Raw genomic sequence first — 15,990 nt, forward strand, 5'->3', positions numbered from 1 at the left:
TTGCCACAGGAAGTCATCAGGACTCTAGGTGGCAGCCACAGGGGAAAAGGCTGGGAAGGTGGCTTAGTGGTAGAGTGCTTGCCCAGTGTGCACGAAGCCCTGGGTTTGCTTCCTCAGTACCACATACATAGAAAAAGCCAGAAGTGACGCTGTGGCTCAAGTGGTAGAGTGCTAGCTTTGCAAAAGAAGCTCAGGGACAGTGCCCAGGCCCTGAGTTCAAGCCCAGGACTGGCCAAAAAAAAGAACTAGAAGGAAATATACCAAAATGTTACTCCCATCATCAGACAGGGAGCTAATGATGAATCCGATTTCAAGTTCCTTCCAGGAAAGCCGCGACGGTGGCTTTTGGCATGCATGTTCAGCAGTAAAATGCCTATGTGGGGTGTGGATGGAGAGGCTGGTGGGGCAGAGGTGGGGAATAGTGGCGTGGTCTACAGGGCAGTGAGGTCAGACGTAAAAAAACAGGGTCAGGGTGGTGTTGTTATTGGAGACCAGAACTCAGACTTAGTACCTAACAATTTGCTCATTGGCTGACGCACTTCCAACCAAGCCACGCCTCCAGCTCTTTAAGTAATATGGGAAGTACCTGCCATTGGAAAAACTAGCATGGGGGGTAAGGTGGAGAAGTGGGGAGCATGAAGGGAAGAATGGGGAATCTGGTGGAGAGAATTTGTTCAAAGTGAGTACACTATATGCATGAGTGGGAATAGCACATCAATATCTCCCTACTCTCAGAAATAAAAATAATTGGGCTGGGAAGGTGGCTCAGTGGTAGAGTGCTTGCCTCACATGCATGGGGCCCTGGGTTCGATTCCTCAGCATCACATAAAAAAAGCTGGAAGTGGCACTGTGGCTCAAGTGGTAGAGCTTTGAACTGAAGAGTTGAGGGACAGTGCCCAGGCCCAGAGTTCAAGCCCCACAACTAACTTAAATAAATCGATTAAGTAATGAGCTGGGGGCCAGTGGCTTATGCCTAGCTACTCAGGAGGCTGAGACCTGAGCTCTGAGAGTCATGGTTCAAAGCCAGCCAGGGAAGGAAAGTCTGTGAGCCAGAAGTGGACCTGTGGCTTAAGTGGTAGAGAGCATTAGCTTTGAACACAAAAGCTCAGGGACAGCACCCGGGACTGGCCAAACCAAATCAAAACAAAATAATAAACAGAGCCGGGTGCTTGGTGGCTCATGCCTGTCACCCTAGCTACTCAGGGATCTGAGATCTGAGGATCATGGTTCAAAGCCAGCCTGGGCACGAAAGATAATAATAAAGCAATAATTAAACATTAAGTAGGAGGAGGATTTCAAAAGGTTGAATCGATTTGGCCCTTTCTCGCCATAACGTTTTTATTTTTCTGTCTCTCTTGCTTCCTCCCTCCCTCCCTCCCCTTGCTGTTGATATAGACAGAGTCCCTTTACATACCAGGCCAGCCCTCAGCCTCTCCAATGGTAAAATTCCAGGCCAGCTCCACCAATCATAGACTTGCGAGACCTGATTGCTTCCTGTTCTTCTGTGTAGGTGCAGATTCAGAACAAGAAAGTAGACATCTCCAAGGTCTCCTCCAAGTGCGGGTCCAGGGCCAACATCAGACACAAGCCTGGTGAGTGACTCAGCCCCAGGGACACAGCCCCACCCGGCGCTTCTCTGGCTGGGCAGCCTTTTAGGCTCCAAATATTTGGAGGTATCTCTGCCTAGCGGGGTAAAGTGGGCCACACAGTTTTCAACCCCTGTCAAGTGGAGGAGGGACAGCTCCCAAAGGCTGCCACAAACACCTCGCTGTTCCTGTGCCGATATTCATACTCTGCTCTCGGTGTGTGTGTGTGTACCACATGGCTGACAGCATTGGCCCACATCTCAGGGAGAGGCACATGCTCGCCCAGGGACTGTGTTCCCGCGAAGCTCGGGGTCCCGTTCCTAGCTCCTGCCATGCCACGGATATCTCTGGACCATTTTCAGGACCAAATCAGTCTGTTTGTTTGTTTCCTTTTTGGCTCCAGGTGGAGGAGATGTCAAGATTGAGAGTCAGAAGTTAAACTTCAAAGAGAAGGCCCAGGCCAAAGTGGGATCTCTCGATAACGTAGGCCACCTCCCTGCAGGGGGTGCTGTGAAGGTATGACTTGTGTCACCAAGAGGACATGGCCGGGGTGGGGGTGGTGGGGACACTACGCAGCTAGGATCTGGGGGCAGGGGGGTGCCTGTCACCGCTACTCAGTCTCTTCAGGGGTCACACTTCACCCACCATTTCTGTTTTCCCATCATTCCTCAGTCCTGAGCGAGGCAGAAGAGGTGAAGAGACTCAGCCCAGTCACCTGTGCCAGCTGCTGGCCAGATGTTGCTTCTGAGCGTTACAGCCTGCCTTGTAATGCCCCTTAGGGACTGAGCCAGGGCGCCGAGGACAAGGCAGGCAGTCCTAGCCCGTGGAAGGGGGGGGTTGTGTGTACCTGCTCCGTGTCATGCTCCTTTCTGGGCATGGGCACAACATGCCATTGTTTCTCTCTCTCTTTTTTTTTTCCTTTCCTTTTCTCTTCCCTTCCCTTTTCCCTTGTGAAAAATGTCCCTGTTTTGTTTTTTTTTTGTCAGTCGTGGGGCTTGAACTCTGGGCCTGGGCGCTGTCCCTCAGCTCTTCAGCTCAAGCCTAGCGCTCTACCACTTGAGCCACAGCACCACTTCCGGTTTTTTTTTTTTTTCCCTGCTTTTGTGGTGCTGAGCCATCAAACCCAGGGCCTCATGCCTGCGAGGCAAGCACTCTACCACTGAGCCACCTTCCCAGCCCTGTCCTCTCTCTGATTTTTGGCGCCACGGACGGATGTTGTGTGTGCTGGGCACGTGTGCTCGGCCGCGGCACTCTATCCTCCATCAGGATGCCATGATTCCACCAGCCAGCTGTGGCAGGTCTGGTGTGGCCTCTGGACCCACATGTGGCTAGGCTCTGGGGGGAGAGTCCTGGTGGCAGAGTTCTCCCATGGTTGGCATTGGCTGGACCTCTTCTCCTTTCCTTCCCTCTCCTCTGTCCTCCCTTCCTCCCTCCCTCCTTCCACAGTACTGTGAGACTCCGTGTGCCCCAGGATACTGTCTGTCCTGTGTTCCATATCATGGTGGGCGGGAAGACCCATGGGGCAGCCTCTTAGAGCTGGTCAAAGGTGGACAACACCCTGTGGGGGAGGCTCACCCACTGTTGGCCACCCCTCAGCCCTGCCTCTTGTCCTATCCTGATTCTTGCCTTGGCCAAGCGCTCGGTTCATGTCCCTACACCTTGTGAGGCAGCCATTCTGGAGTCAGCTCATGGGGAGACAGGTTTGATCTCTGGTTCAAGGCCATATGGCAAGGTGAATACAGGCCAGGATTAACACCTGGGCTCTCCCCCACCCCCCAACTTCCCAGCTTTATTTATATTACTTCCCCTTTCTTGCATGTGCCTGTCCTGGGGCTTGAACTCAGGGCCTGGGCACTGTCCCTGAGCTCTTTTGCTCAAAGCTAGCACTCTACCACTGTTTTTTGATTAGTCATGGGGCTTGAACTCTGGGCCTAGGCACTGTCCCTGCACTCTTCAGCTCAAGGCGAGTGCCCTACCACTTGAACCACAGTGCCACTCCTGGTTTTTTCTAGTGGTTTATTGGAGATAAGAGTCTCATGGACTTCCCTGCCCGGCTGGCTTTGAACCACAATCCTCAGATCTCAGCCTCCTGAGTAGCTAGGTGTGAGCCACAGGCACCTGATTTCTTAGTTTTGTTTTGTTTTTTTAAATACACTTGTCTGTCTCCTTTCCTACTCACTGACCAAACTGTTGGGCATTCTGGGATGCCAGAGACCTCCTGCTGGTGCTCTTTCCTAGTCTGGCTTCACTTTGTGCATAGTGTCCTCCAGATGTCACCCTAAAGCTCTGCAGGTCTTACCTCCTTGGAACATCCTTCTGCCCCCTCTTTCCCTCCTGGGGTCTGCTAGTGGTAGCCAGCGCAGCAGCCGCCTCTGGTGTGCGAGGGATATTTGAGACCAGACTGTGATGAGCCGGAGCGGGGTGCCCTGTGAGTTTCCAGGTCCCTTTCTAAGCCCATGCTATATAGGGCGTGGACTCGTGTATTTGTGCGCACAGGTCAGGGATGGTCCGCAGAACCTACACGACCCAGCCACGTGCAGGCTGGGGCTAGTCTTGGGCTTAGTTGATGATCTACCATCAGAACCACTGTTTGTTTTCTCCAGGTGACAGGGGGCGGTGGCCAGGGGTGGGGGGAGCCATGTGTGAACCTCCCCACCATCACCCATTCCACTCCCTCCCCAACTGACCCTGCATTTGTCTCCCCCCTCCCACTGTTTCATTGTAGACTGAGGGCGGTGGCAGCCAGGCCCCTCCGTGTCCGGGCCCTCCCGCTGGGGAGGAGCCTGCCATCTGTGAGGCCGTGCCGGAAGCTGGCACCTCTACTTCCGCCAGTGGCCTCAGCAGCTCCACCCCCTTCTCAGGGGGTGGTGACCAAAGGGAGGCCCAGACCTTGGACAGCCAGATACAGGAGACAAGTAAGTGGCTGGGCTGGGCCTAAAAGGCCACAAGCCAGGGGCCCCGCCACTGGCCGCCACTTGGAAAGGCCTTTGTTGATTGCCTAAAAAGTGTGGCCTACCTTTTTTATTTATTTTTATTTTAACAAAAATCACCTTTTATTTTCCAGGCATCTAACGATGACATTCTGGTCTCGTCTTCCCTCTCGTCTTCCCCATTCCCCTTTCCCTTCCCCTCCTCCCGTGTCACTACAGATTGAGACGTACAGGCTGACCTTCCGGGCAAACGCCAGGGCGCGCACCGACCACGGGGCTGACATTGTCTCCCGGGCCCTCGGCTCCCTTCCCCGGGCTGTCCACTAGACTTGTGAGCCTTCTAGGTCCCCTTCCTTCCCTCCTCGCCTCGCTTGCTCAGGGCAGCAGTAGCCCCGCCCCCGCCCTTGTCCCCGCCCCCTGCCACTTCCTGCCAGGGCCCAGCTCCCAACTTAGCTCCTCTTCCATCACTGCGCATCTTAACTTGCTGTGGAGAAGGCAAATGGAGAGGGCCTGGGAATCCCGTGGGTTCCAGGAGGGAGAACTGGATTCCAACCTCTTTCTGTTTGGTTTTTTTGGACCAAACCCCAAAGAAACTGACATTATTCCTCCTCCCCCTCCCCCAGCCCACGAAGCTTCTGCCTCTGACCCCACAGCACCAGCCACCGTGCAAAGTGGGCCAGGCCCTCTCGCTGCCCTGCCCCAAGTTAGTTAGGGGCCAGTGTTGCCTGTTCCGCTGCTTAGCATACCTACCAAGCTGCTGTCACTCCCCGCCCCCCACACCCCTTGTTTTATTCTTTATATATATATATCTACTTCCCCCTAGTAACCTATAAACTGCTGATGTAGTTTGCAGGGTGAAGCCATGTCTAAATGAGAGTCCTCAGTAGGTGATAAAAGGAGAGGAGGGAGGGAAGGTCCTGAACCTCCAGTTTGTGGAGGCTGTGTTGGGAGGCTGCCCCCTGCTCTGGGCAGCTTGGAGCCCTGGAGGTGCTGTGGGCCAGGGGGGGGAATGAGGTGGGCTGTGGCCTCTTCAAGGGGCAGACTAGAGCTGATCAGTATGGACTGCTTTGTGTTGGCATTTGGTGTGGATGCTGCTTCTCTAACCCAACAGGCTGGTTTGGGCATCTTAATCTGTCTCATTCCTCGGGATCTGACAGTCAACAGGAAAGGGCCAGTGGGGGGTCAGAACTCCTTTAGGCCCAATGCTGCAGGGCTTAGGCACGCAATCCCAGTCTCCACGGGTGCCCGCGAGGTCCAGAACTCCTGTGGCCACCGGGGAATCAGGTGTAGAAATCAACAGAATAAGTAAGAGGTGTGATGGAAGGCCCACCCCACATCTCCCCTGTGGCCTGACTGGAGGACTGGGGAGTTGGGGGGCAGGGGGAGGCTAGCCCGTGGAGGGTGCCCATCTGTAACTAGTTCCGCTCGTAGGGTGGCTGCGATGATGAAAAAGTCCCGGGAATTTTATCAACTCCCCCCCCCCCCCCCCCAAAAAAAAAGATTTTTATTGCACTTGTATTTTTGTATGAAAAGTTTGCATGGTTTCTAATAAAGGATTAAAATCCAAGTTTGTAGTGAAATGGCCTAGGGGTTTTTCTGAGGGCTCCCGCCAGGGGCATTTTCTGCTGCGCAGACTTGCCCAGACCTGGGGCCTTGCAAGCCTCCACCTCTGCTTCCTGCACGCCCTGGCCCTTGAGAAAGAAAGGTGGAGGTGTTGGCTTTAGGTTGAGATAGGATTTCCTCAGCCTGAGGGTCCTCGGTTTGGTGAGGCAGTGATTTCATTGTTGAGGCTTGACACCCTATGGCTAAACGCATACTAGATTTGCAGAAGCCTGAGCTGGGCAGGGGATGGGGGGGGAGGGGAGCAGCTGCACAATGCCAGGGCCAGGGGCCTTGGGTTACCAGTGTTTATCAGCAAAGGAAGAGGCAAGGTGAAAAGGGACCTCATGGTGCCTGCCACCTGCCTTGGTGTTGATCGGCAGGCTGGCAGTGTCCAGCAGATTCTGAGTCCTTTCGGCCGAGGGCTGGGTAGAGCGAGGAGGCGTGGGTAGAGCTCTCTAGGTGAACCGCGTTGAGTGGTGAGTGTTCTCGGGCCAGGGAACTCGAGAAGGTTGGTCTGGCCTTAGTAAATGGGGACCACAGGCCCCGTGTGATGTGTACGACTTTGACTACCATTTGGGTGGGGGGGGGGTGGGACATGCCTCTTGATTGGATTTGCTCATGGCTTGGCCATTATTACCTGTGTCTGTGATTCTGTTGTACTGATTTGAAGTCAAATAAAGCTGCCTGATGTCCCACCACTCCCCGGTCCTCTGTGGCTTCTGTGGCGTCCGTGCCCTTCCGCTGGCCACCTAAGTCTTCCTGCTCCCCACCCCCACATTGGTGGGGTACAACTGCGCAGTTGCGAGGGGGAAGAGTCTGGGACGCTCCACACTTGCTGTGGAGCTGTCAACACGGGGGCTGGCCGAGCAATGGGGCCTAGTTGGTCATGGCTGGGGAAGAAGACGGGGTGCCAGACTACTCTGCCACCTTGGCCTGAAGCCACAACTAGCCCAGGATGCACACACCAGCACCTCGATATTCTATCCATCCTGGCCTCTTTCTTCTTCACCTGGACTAGGGTCCAGATGGTGCTGAGAGGAGCCCCGAGCGGACAGCAATGCTCACAAGGGATAAATAGAACTTTATTTTAAATAAACATTTGCACTCTGTACACAGCCCCCCGCCCGGCAGAGGGGGGGCTCAGTCATCGGCCGTCTTGCGCACGTCGAAGCTGCCGCAGGGTCCCCGCAGCAGCTCGGCCAGCAGCGCGAGCAGCTGCCCGTGCTCCTGCTGCACCATGGGCGGCAGCGCGGCCAGCTCGCTGCGCAGGCTCCGCTCCACCATGCGGCCCAGCGCGCGCCGCAGCTCCCGCAGCAGACGCACGGTGCGCGAGTCGCCTTCCAGGCGCAGCAGGTCGCTGTCGCTCAGCGAGATGGTGGCGCGGCGCCCGTCATCTGGACAAGGAAGGAAGGAACAACAGCGGAGGGGGGGGGTGAACGGGGGACGAGGGCAGCGCCGGGCACATGGGGGGGGGGGAGGGCAGGTACCCACCACGGATGTGCACGTCGCCGTCGGTCAGGAGCAGCACGGCGAGCGGGTGCACCTGCGACGAGTCGCGCACGAACACGCTGCCGTTGGACTTGACCGCCATGAAATACGTGAGCCACCGGCTCCGTAGCCGCGTGGCCTCCCTGGAATCGGGGGGACAGGGCTGGGTGAGGGCCACCCCAGCTGGCTGCCCTGCCCCATCCGGCCCTCATTTCCCACCCCCTCACCTGTTGATGGTGGACTTATGCAGCAAGATGTTGCCGGATTTGGTCCTGTACGTGACGCTGTTGGGCTTGAACTTGCCCTGCCGGGTCACCTTGCCCTGCCGCACCTGGGGAGGGGAGGGGAGGAAAGGGTTGAGCAAGGAGCCAACCAGTTGGGGGAAGGCGATGGGGGGGTGTAGGGCTGGGACGCCATCCAGTCCCCGCTGGCGGACAGAACACCTGGATGAGGTTGGGGTAGAGGCCGGCCATGAGCACGCCCTTCACCAGCTCCTCCTCCTCGCTGTACTCGTTGCACTGGGCGGAGGGCAGCGTGCAGTCCGACGGCTTCCCCACCAGGAACGCCTCGTAGATGTTCTCCGAGAACTGCTTGATGAGCCCTGGGGGAGGCAGCGCAGCATGAGCAGAGCCCCCCCCCCCCCCCCCCCCCCCCCGTTCCCCCAGGTAGGTCTGTTGGGGAGGGGGCGGGGCTGGGCCAGTGCTGACCGTGGATGAAGCGCAGGCTGGGCGCATAGAGCAGGTTCTCCTCCAGGTAGTTCTCGCGGGAAGTGCGGTCCTGCCAGCGCAGCACCTCCTCCCAGCCGGCCACGGCCCGCACGAAGGCCAGGTGGTCGCTGCCGCTGTCGTGGCTCAAAAGCGCCTTTACCTGCGAGGAGAGGGCGACCGGCTCCGGTCACGACGAGGGGCTGGAGCCCTCCCCCTTGGGACAGACAGGATGAGCCAAGGGCTTTCGGGGGTGGGATGGGAGGCTGACCTTGTCCACTTCCGCCCGGTTCTGCAGGCTGCTGCTGAAGGGGTCCCGCGTGAGGCAGGAAACCACCACCAGCAGGGGGTGCAGGCACCGGAAGATGGCGGCCAGCACGATGGCCTTGGCCAGCCGGGGGTCGGTAGAAATGTGGGCCAGGCGCTGCCCCAGGGTGGTCAGGTACTCCCGCTGGTCCAGCACCCCTGCCATACAAACAGCTCAGCCGTCAGCTCCCACCCTGCCCATGAGGACAGGACAGCAGGAAGGCGCTCCACAGCCCGGCCCCACGCACCAATCTCCTGGAGCAAGATCACGGCTTCGTCCACAGCCTTGATGTTCGGACTGTCCACAGCCTTGGAGAGGAACTCCACTGCCTGGGAGGAGTGGGGGGTGGGGGGGCAGAAAGCTGTGATGAGTACTCACCCCCACCCTTCCCCCCTCACCTCTCCTAGAGCTTAGCCCTGCCTCCGCCGCACCGTCTTCTCGGGCATGTGGATCTTGGCTTGCAGCACCAGGTTCTCCAGGGGCGTGCGCAGGATCTCTGGCACTTGGAAAGGAACCATTTTCTCCAGCCGGCTCCGAGGGAACAGGTGATAGGCGAAACCTGACTGGCAGCGGCCTGCCCGGCCCCGGCGCTGGATCACATTGGCTCTTGATACCCACACTGTCTCTAGGCAGGACACCTACAGGAAAGGGAAAGCTACAGAGCTCACAGGATGTTCCTCAGTTTCCCCGGCTTCACCCCTCAATAGTCTCTGCCCACCCTCCCTGCCTGGGACCAAGGACGCAGATCCCACGACACCAGGGTGGCCTTTAACTCAAGCAGCCATTCCCAGGCCGATGGGAACCGGGGGCCACCTTGGTCTTGAGGTCGTAGCGCTCCTCCTTGTGCAGGCCGCTGTCCACCACATGCACGATGTCATTGACCGTGATGGACGTCTCGGCGATGTTGGTGGCCAAGACGATCTTGCGAACCCCAACGGGAGGCTGCTGGAATATGGCCTTCTGGTCCATCATGGGGATGTTGGAGTGCACTGGTGGGCAGCAAGACACACAATGGTTAGGGGCGGGGCAGTTCTTGTTTGACCCATCTGATAGGTCAAGTCCATGGGTGGGGGGGGAGGGTACGTACATCTCTCCAGGCCTAAAGGTGCTCACCTGGCAGGATGAGGTACTTGCTCTCGTGCATGCCCAGGGCCTCCTGGAGGCGTTGCTGTACTCCTTTGATCTCCTGCCAACCCGGCAGGAAGCACAGGATCCCACCTGAAAAAAGGCCCCGCAGTCATGAGCCAGCAGCTCGGGCGGGCGGGCATGGAGGGGCATGGCAGGGGAAGGAGGGGGAGACACCCACCTGGTTCCCCACGGGCATCGATGTGCAGAACCAGATCAGTCACGAGGTCCAAATCCAATGCACATTCATCCTCAGACTGGGGTGGCGGGGGGCAGGGGGCGGGGGTGGGGGAAAGAGAGGCCACAGGGCTGGGGTGAGGGGTGTGCACGGGGCATGGTCTTGGTGACATGAGGGAGGCGGAGCCACTTATGCCAATGTCAACTCCAGCTCGTGTTTGCCACACAGGCACGAGCGATCCTGTCTCGTATCGATCCAACAGGCTTGGGGGGAGGGGGGAGGGGGAAGGGGGGAGAGGGGGAGCTGACCCGGCTACAAAGGAGTTGGGGTGTGTCTCACCTCATGGTGCCGGTGCCGGTGAGGGTACTGGTGTTTGCCGAGTTTGGCCAGGATGTCCTCCAGGTAGTGCTCTTTGACCGGATACATGAAACCGGGCACCTTGATGACCGGGCAGCCACCGAAGTAGCGGGAGAAGCGCTCGTTATCGCCTGTAGCGCTCATGAGCACCAGCCGCAGGGCCGGGTTGAGCCGCTGCAGGCCCTTGAGCAGAATCAACAGGAAGTCCGTGTTCACGTCCCGCTCGTGGACCTCGTCCACGATGACGTGACTCACACCCTCCAGGCTGGGGTTGCTCTGCAGCTTCCGCAGCAGGATGCCCACGGTGCAGAAGAGCAGCGCCCCGCCTCGGGCCGGGGGTTTGCTCTCCAGGCGCACCTGGAAGCCCACGTTCCGGCGCAGGGAAGGGCCCAGTTCGTGGCTGACACGCTGCGCCACCGACACGGCGGAGATCCGGCGAGGCTGGGTGATGATCACGTTGCACCGGGCCCCGCGGCCCTCAGTCACATAGCGCTCCAGCAGCAGCTGGGGGATGCGGGTGGTCTTCCCGCAGCCCGTGTCCCCCGAGATGACCACCACGGGGTGTTGCTCAATGGCATTGAGGATAGTGTCCCGGTGCGGATCGACAGGTAGCTGGGGGGCTTCCTGCCACACTGGCCCTCGCCGCCGCCACAGCTCCAGCAAGCTCTGGCTCAGGCGCACTTCCTCTGTTTCTGACAAGGGCACGTAGGGCTTGCCTGTGATGGGGTCACTCAGGGGCCCCGAGTCCTTGCCCAGTGGCAAGATGTCATCGCTCTGTAGCCGGAGCTCCGGGGAGATCCAGGAACTGTCCACGGGGTACTGGGGGGGGCGGGGGGGGGGGAGAGGGATGAGGAGGCAAAAATGGTAAAGGAAAATACCACCTTCCATGGCAATGACTTGGGTCAGAGGTCAGGGTCCCCCCAGGGCAAAGAGGGGACTGAGCCCACGATCGCCTGGCTCGAGCCATAGCTGGGAAGCGCTACTAGAGACAGACGTGTGGGACAAGAATGGTGGAGCTCGGCATCTCTTACGTGATTCAGGAAGGTCTCGATCTTGCGGAGGATGGGTTCGGGCACTTGGATGGTACACGGCCGGCGCTGCGTCTCCCCAAGTTCCCGCAGAGATGCCAGGTTATACATGGCGTGGGTGAGGGGCTCATTATTCCTGTCCACCAGGCCCAGGCTCTGCAGAGGAAAACGCGTCGGGCAGTCTTTCATCCAGCCCAGACGGGCTGCCAGAGCTCTTAAGCAGAGAGCTGTCACAGGAAGCCACTCTTTTTTATCCTAAGACTGTGATTTTTTTCTCCCCCCCGCAGCTCACGAGTGAAATGTCAATCGCCAAAGAACAAAAAACTAACTGTAACTAATTCAAAAAGAAGAGCCTGCCCGAGCGCCCGTGGTTCACATCTGTAATCCAGCTACTGAGGGAGATCTCAGAAAAATGAGATAGAGAGGATCAAGGTTCAAAGCCAGCCAAGACAAAAAAAAAAAAAAAAAGAATGTCCAGGATGCTCTATCTCCATGTGATCAGCAAAATGCCAGACTAGAGGCACGGCTTAAGTAAGAGAACAAACTGGGAGCAAGAAAGCTGAGTGCGACATGGAGACACTGAGTTCAAGCCCTAGTACTAGCACCCATCATAAAACCAAGGGCAGGGCTGGGAAGGTGGCTCAGTGGTAGAGTGCTTGCCTTGCATGCATGAGAGCCCTGGGTTCCATTCCTCAGCACCACATAAGCAGAAAAAGCCAGAAGTGGCGCTGTGGCTCAAGTGGTAGAGCGCTCACCTTGAGCTGTGGGACATGGATCAAGATGCATCATATGTAGAAACTGTTGAATGGCAGCCCCTTTGTGCTACTTAAAAAATGATTGAAAAAAAAAGAAGAAGAGCTAAACTTGCTGAAATATAGTCAAGAAAGCTGGCCTGACATGCAGCAGGCCCTGGGTTTGATTTTTCAGCACCACAAAGAATGAATGAATGGATGTAAAAAGAGGAGCTCTGATAGAAACAGCCCAATACCCGTCCCCGGGGAGAACCTCTTCCTGGACTGTCAGAATCCCAGGATCCTCCAGAACCCCCATGTCATCGCCTCCACGAATTCTCAACACTTACAGGATGTCAGCTAGAACACACCTGATAACTCCACCACCCTACAGGCGCTCTGTCCCTGTGCTGCCCAGCACGGCCTTCCCAGCCCGGTCTCAGGGACACCTGCCACCCAGCCCCGTCTCTCTCTCTCTGCACGGTCCCTCCTCCTATGACCCATCTCAGACACACGACATTTCCTGTCCATCTGTAACCTGATCAAGTCAGCCACTTAAATGTTAACTCAAACTTCAGTCATCTCCTATAGTCTGGGCTCCGAGCAGATGAAGCACTTTCTCTGCAGGCTCTCTTTGTACCTGTTGTCACAATTAAGAACCCTAAGAACAACCACCCTGTCCTGGGACCAAGAGAAGATGCTGCAGGAAAAGGCTTCCCACCCAGTCCCCGCTCTGCTTGGGTTTTACTCGGCAGCCTCTGCTGGTGGCCATCCACCTGCTCCTTCCCAGACTGTGCGTCTCAGGCCCCTGCCGCTCACGCGAGGTCTGCAGTGCACCCGAGTTCTGACTTCTGCAGTGGAAGGCTCCCACCTCGCCCCTCTGCACTCCTCCCTCGAATTCTCTGCTCTCCTTGGGTGCATCTGAAATGGGGCTCACACCTGGGATCCCATCTACTCGGGAGGATTACAGTTTGAAGCCAGCCCGGGCAGCAAAGCCTATGAGATTCTTTTCTCCAGTTAACCTCCAAAAAGCTAGAAGTGGAGCCGTGGCCCCAGTGGTAGAGCGCTCGCCTGGAGCACAAAAAGCTCAGGGACAGCATGCAGGTCCTGAGTTCAAGCCATAGGATTGCACCAAAAAATAAAATGTGGTTCTCAGCATCAAATAGAACAGAAGAACACCGGCCCACCTTAGCAGACACTTCTGCTGGTGTGGCTTCAGACAACTCATTTCTCAGCTGGGCACAATCTAATGCCGCTACAGTGGCATCCCGGCTGTGGGCCACAATGCCATTGTCTTGAGGCTGCTTTCCCTCCTCAGGCTTCATCGCTATGGCTGCAAAACCCAAGTCAGTGGGAGCTTACTGGACTACAAGGCTGCCTGTCAATCAAGGACCATCAATCCCATCTTTGCCCTGATCTCTTTCCAGCTTCTGGCCAAGTGCTGACAAGGCTGAGTGAGCCCACAGACAAAGCCCCTCTGTGCAGGCGCTAGGGAACTCATGGAAACAGTTGCCACAGATCGAAAAGTAGCCCGATTTGCCTCGGGCAGAGAGGAGTTAGGGGACCTCCTCATCTGCCCACTAGGGCGGGTCTTCCACTCACCTTCAGTTTCTTGCAGGCCAAGGCTGCTGCCTTATTCTCAGCCTCTGCTTTGCGGCGCCCTTTAGCAACAAAGGTCATGGGGCAGGGCCAGAGCAGAGTGAGCGTGGACAGCTTAGTCTTGGTGCCCACAGTATGGAACTGCATGAGGTTCTGCATGAAGGGAAGCAAGAAGGTTATAAGGAACCGAATGAAGAGGCTGGGAACATGGCTCAATGGTAAGAGTGCTTGCCTAGCATGCACAAAGCCCCAGGTTTGATTCCTCAGTTCTACATACACAGGAAAAGCTGCAAGTGGAGCTGTGGCTCAAGAAGTAGAGTGTTAGCCTTGAGGAAGCTCAGGGACAGTGCCCGGGCCCTGAGTTCAAGGCCCAGGACTGGCCAAAATTAGAAGAGGAATGAAGAAAGATTTCTGAGGCGAAATTAACCACCATCCCAGCAGGTGTCAAACACCAGCTGCACCATGAGCAGCTAGAAGCAGCCCCAGAGGTTTACCCCTCGGCCTCTAGGCAAAGCCACTATGTCCTGGCTCGTTACCCCCTCAGCACCTTCGTGGAAGCCAGGGCTAAACCTGCTAGTGGGCGCCAAAACCAGGCACATCCTAGGGAGGAGCTAAAAGGCTTGGAAAAGGCCAGGGGCCAGTGGCTTACACCTATAATCCTACTCAGGAGGCTGAGATCTAAAGATTAGGGTTCAAAGCCAGCCTGGGCAGGAAAGTCCTTAAGACTTCTTGCCTCCAATTAAGCACCAAAAAAAAAAGTGGAACTTTGCCTCTACTGTGCTCAAGTTGTTGAGTTGTGGCTCAAGTGGTAGAGTGCTAGCATTGAGCAAAAGAAGCTCAGGGACAGTGCCCTGAGTTCAAGCCCCGGGACTGGCACATAAAACAAAAGAAAACTTGAGCAAGGAGTCCTGCTCACTCAACTTCCCTTGGTGGCAACAATGATGATATTCAAACCTCGGCTCGACTGTCCCCTCCCGCGCCCATGTTCCACTCCACGATGCCCGTTCTCTGCCATTTCACCTTCCCTACCTGCCCTGCCCCTCAGCATCCAGTATCCTTCCAGCTGGCTTGGATGAAAGCCACCGGGCACCTGCGGTCCTCCTGCACCCGTGGCTTCCTCCCACCTGGCGTGGGAGGAGGCAGACACGAGCGCGTGGGCTGCCCGGCCCCAAGCCCAGCCTTGCAGCCAGCCCCAGCTCACCTTTGCTGTGGAGGAAGAGGTGGCGATCTGAATCACCTTGGCCAGGAGGTTCTTGGGAAGTGGAAACTGGGTCAGGGCCCTAACAGCACTGTCGTCGTCTGTCATTTCAAAGGAACCCCCCCTGGGAGGACCAAAAGTTTAGGTGAAAAAAGCTCGCTCTCTTCCTGGGCCAAGTTCCCCTGAGACTGCAGGTGGGACACTGAGGTGGCGTGGCAGGCAGGCCACGAGGCCTGACAGGATGGAGGGCTGGGTGGTCCCACACTCCCGTGGCTTCCCCCACCCCCGAGAGAGAAAGGGGTGGGGGGGCAGAGAGCAGGAGGCAAGCAGAGAGGCTGCAGAGACCGCAGGACCGAGGCGGAAGCTGGAGAATAGTCCATGCCGCTCCTGGCGGAAGGCCGGCCATAGCACACACAGGCCAGAGTCGCCAGAGCCACCCCACAAATGGGCACGCACACCTGAGTGACAGGGCCAGTCGGATGCAAGGTGGGGCAGAACCCTCCCAACCTCAGAAGGCTCCAGGGAACATCCACCCAGCCCCACGTGAGAGCACGGCCAGCTGCCCTTGCCTCCCCGTCGCGGCTGTACCTCGAGTCCCGAAGTGGGTTATGGGAGTCCTGCTGAGTCAGGGACAGGAACTCAGAAACATCAATGGTCCCCTCTTCGAGCTCTTCCTCCTCGTCGTCCTCTTCCTCCCGGCCCAAAGTGCGGGGCAGGCCAGGTCCCCCTGGCCGAATGCTCTCAGGATTCAGCTGCCGCCAGGAAGTGGGGGGCATGGTTGGTTCCGGACGCCACCAGCTGTCAGCTGGAGAGCCAAAGCGATCAGCTAGCACTCGATACTTGGCTGCATCAAACAGCTCGTTCCGGGGACCCAGCAGACCCCAGCCCTGAGGGGAGAAGGACATCATGAAGATCACACCATAAGCCCACGACAGCCTGGACTATGTCCAGCGACACCGCAGCTCCTTCTGTTGTGGATCTATGCATAGCCGTACTTAGCCCCGGACCCAGAAGTGGCATAGAAGGAACACTAAGGATGCATAGATAGTGTTGGTCAGGCATGGTGGTAGATGCTTTTAATTCCAGCTGCTGCTAGGGAGGGCAATGACAGGACCATGATTTCAGGCCAGCCCAAGGCAAAGTTAGCCCAAGACCTA

General features: G+C 57.2%; 2 protein-coding genes across 6 annotated transcripts in view; one reads left to right on the plus strand and one right to left on the minus strand.

Moving 5' to 3' along the window:
* Window positions 1–6,001, plus strand: part of Map4 (microtubule associated protein 4) — a 110,283-nt gene extending 104,282 nt beyond the window's left edge. The window contains exons 14-17 of the mRNA XM_042665989.1: window positions 1,511–1,592; window positions 1,990–2,102; window positions 4,312–4,501; window positions 4,651–6,001. Coding sequence (XP_042521923.1) covers window positions 1,511–1,592; window positions 1,990–2,102; window positions 4,312–4,501; window positions 4,651–4,658 — 393 coding nt within the window. The 3' untranslated portion in view covers window positions 4,659–6,001. The remainder of the gene's footprint in view (window positions 1–1,510; window positions 1,593–1,989; window positions 2,103–4,311; window positions 4,502–4,650) is intronic.
* Window positions 6,002–7,179: 1,178 nt separating this feature from the next.
* Dhx30 (DExH-box helicase 30) overlaps window positions 7,180–15,990 on the minus strand; it is a 31,711-nt gene continuing 22,900 nt past the window's right edge. For all 5 annotated transcript variants that reach the window (XM_042665987.1, XM_042665988.1, XM_042665984.1 and 2 more), the window contains 16 exons: window positions 15,422–15,720; window positions 14,837–14,957; window positions 13,639–13,788; window positions 11,309–11,461; window positions 10,260–11,096; window positions 9,924–9,999; window positions 9,731–9,835; window positions 9,431–9,606; window positions 9,049–9,255; window positions 8,865–8,946; window positions 8,582–8,775; window positions 8,314–8,473; window positions 8,050–8,207; window positions 7,834–7,937; window positions 7,610–7,749; window positions 7,180–7,512 (listed from right to left, as the gene is read on the minus strand). In XM_042665987.1, the coding sequence (XP_042521921.1) occupies window positions 7,259–7,512; window positions 7,610–7,749; window positions 7,834–7,937; window positions 8,050–8,207; window positions 8,314–8,473; window positions 8,582–8,775; window positions 8,865–8,946; window positions 9,049–9,255; window positions 9,431–9,606; window positions 9,731–9,835; window positions 9,924–9,999; window positions 10,260–11,096; window positions 11,309–11,461; window positions 13,639–13,788; window positions 14,837–14,957; window positions 15,422–15,720 (3,216 nt within the window). In that variant the 3' untranslated portion in view covers window positions 7,180–7,258. The remainder of the gene's footprint in view (window positions 7,513–7,609; window positions 7,750–7,833; window positions 7,938–8,049; window positions 8,208–8,313; window positions 8,474–8,581; window positions 8,776–8,864; window positions 8,947–9,048; window positions 9,256–9,430; window positions 9,607–9,730; window positions 9,836–9,923; window positions 10,000–10,259; window positions 11,097–11,308; window positions 11,462–13,638; window positions 13,789–14,836; window positions 14,958–15,421; window positions 15,721–15,990) is intronic.

Source organism: Dipodomys spectabilis, unplaced genomic scaffold, assembly GCF_019054845.1.
Source record: "Dipodomys spectabilis isolate Male_0828 unplaced genomic scaffold, ASM1905484v1 ptg000360l, whole genome shotgun sequence".
Classification (NCBI taxonomy): Eukaryota; Metazoa; Chordata; class Mammalia; order Rodentia; family Heteromyidae; genus Dipodomys; species Dipodomys spectabilis.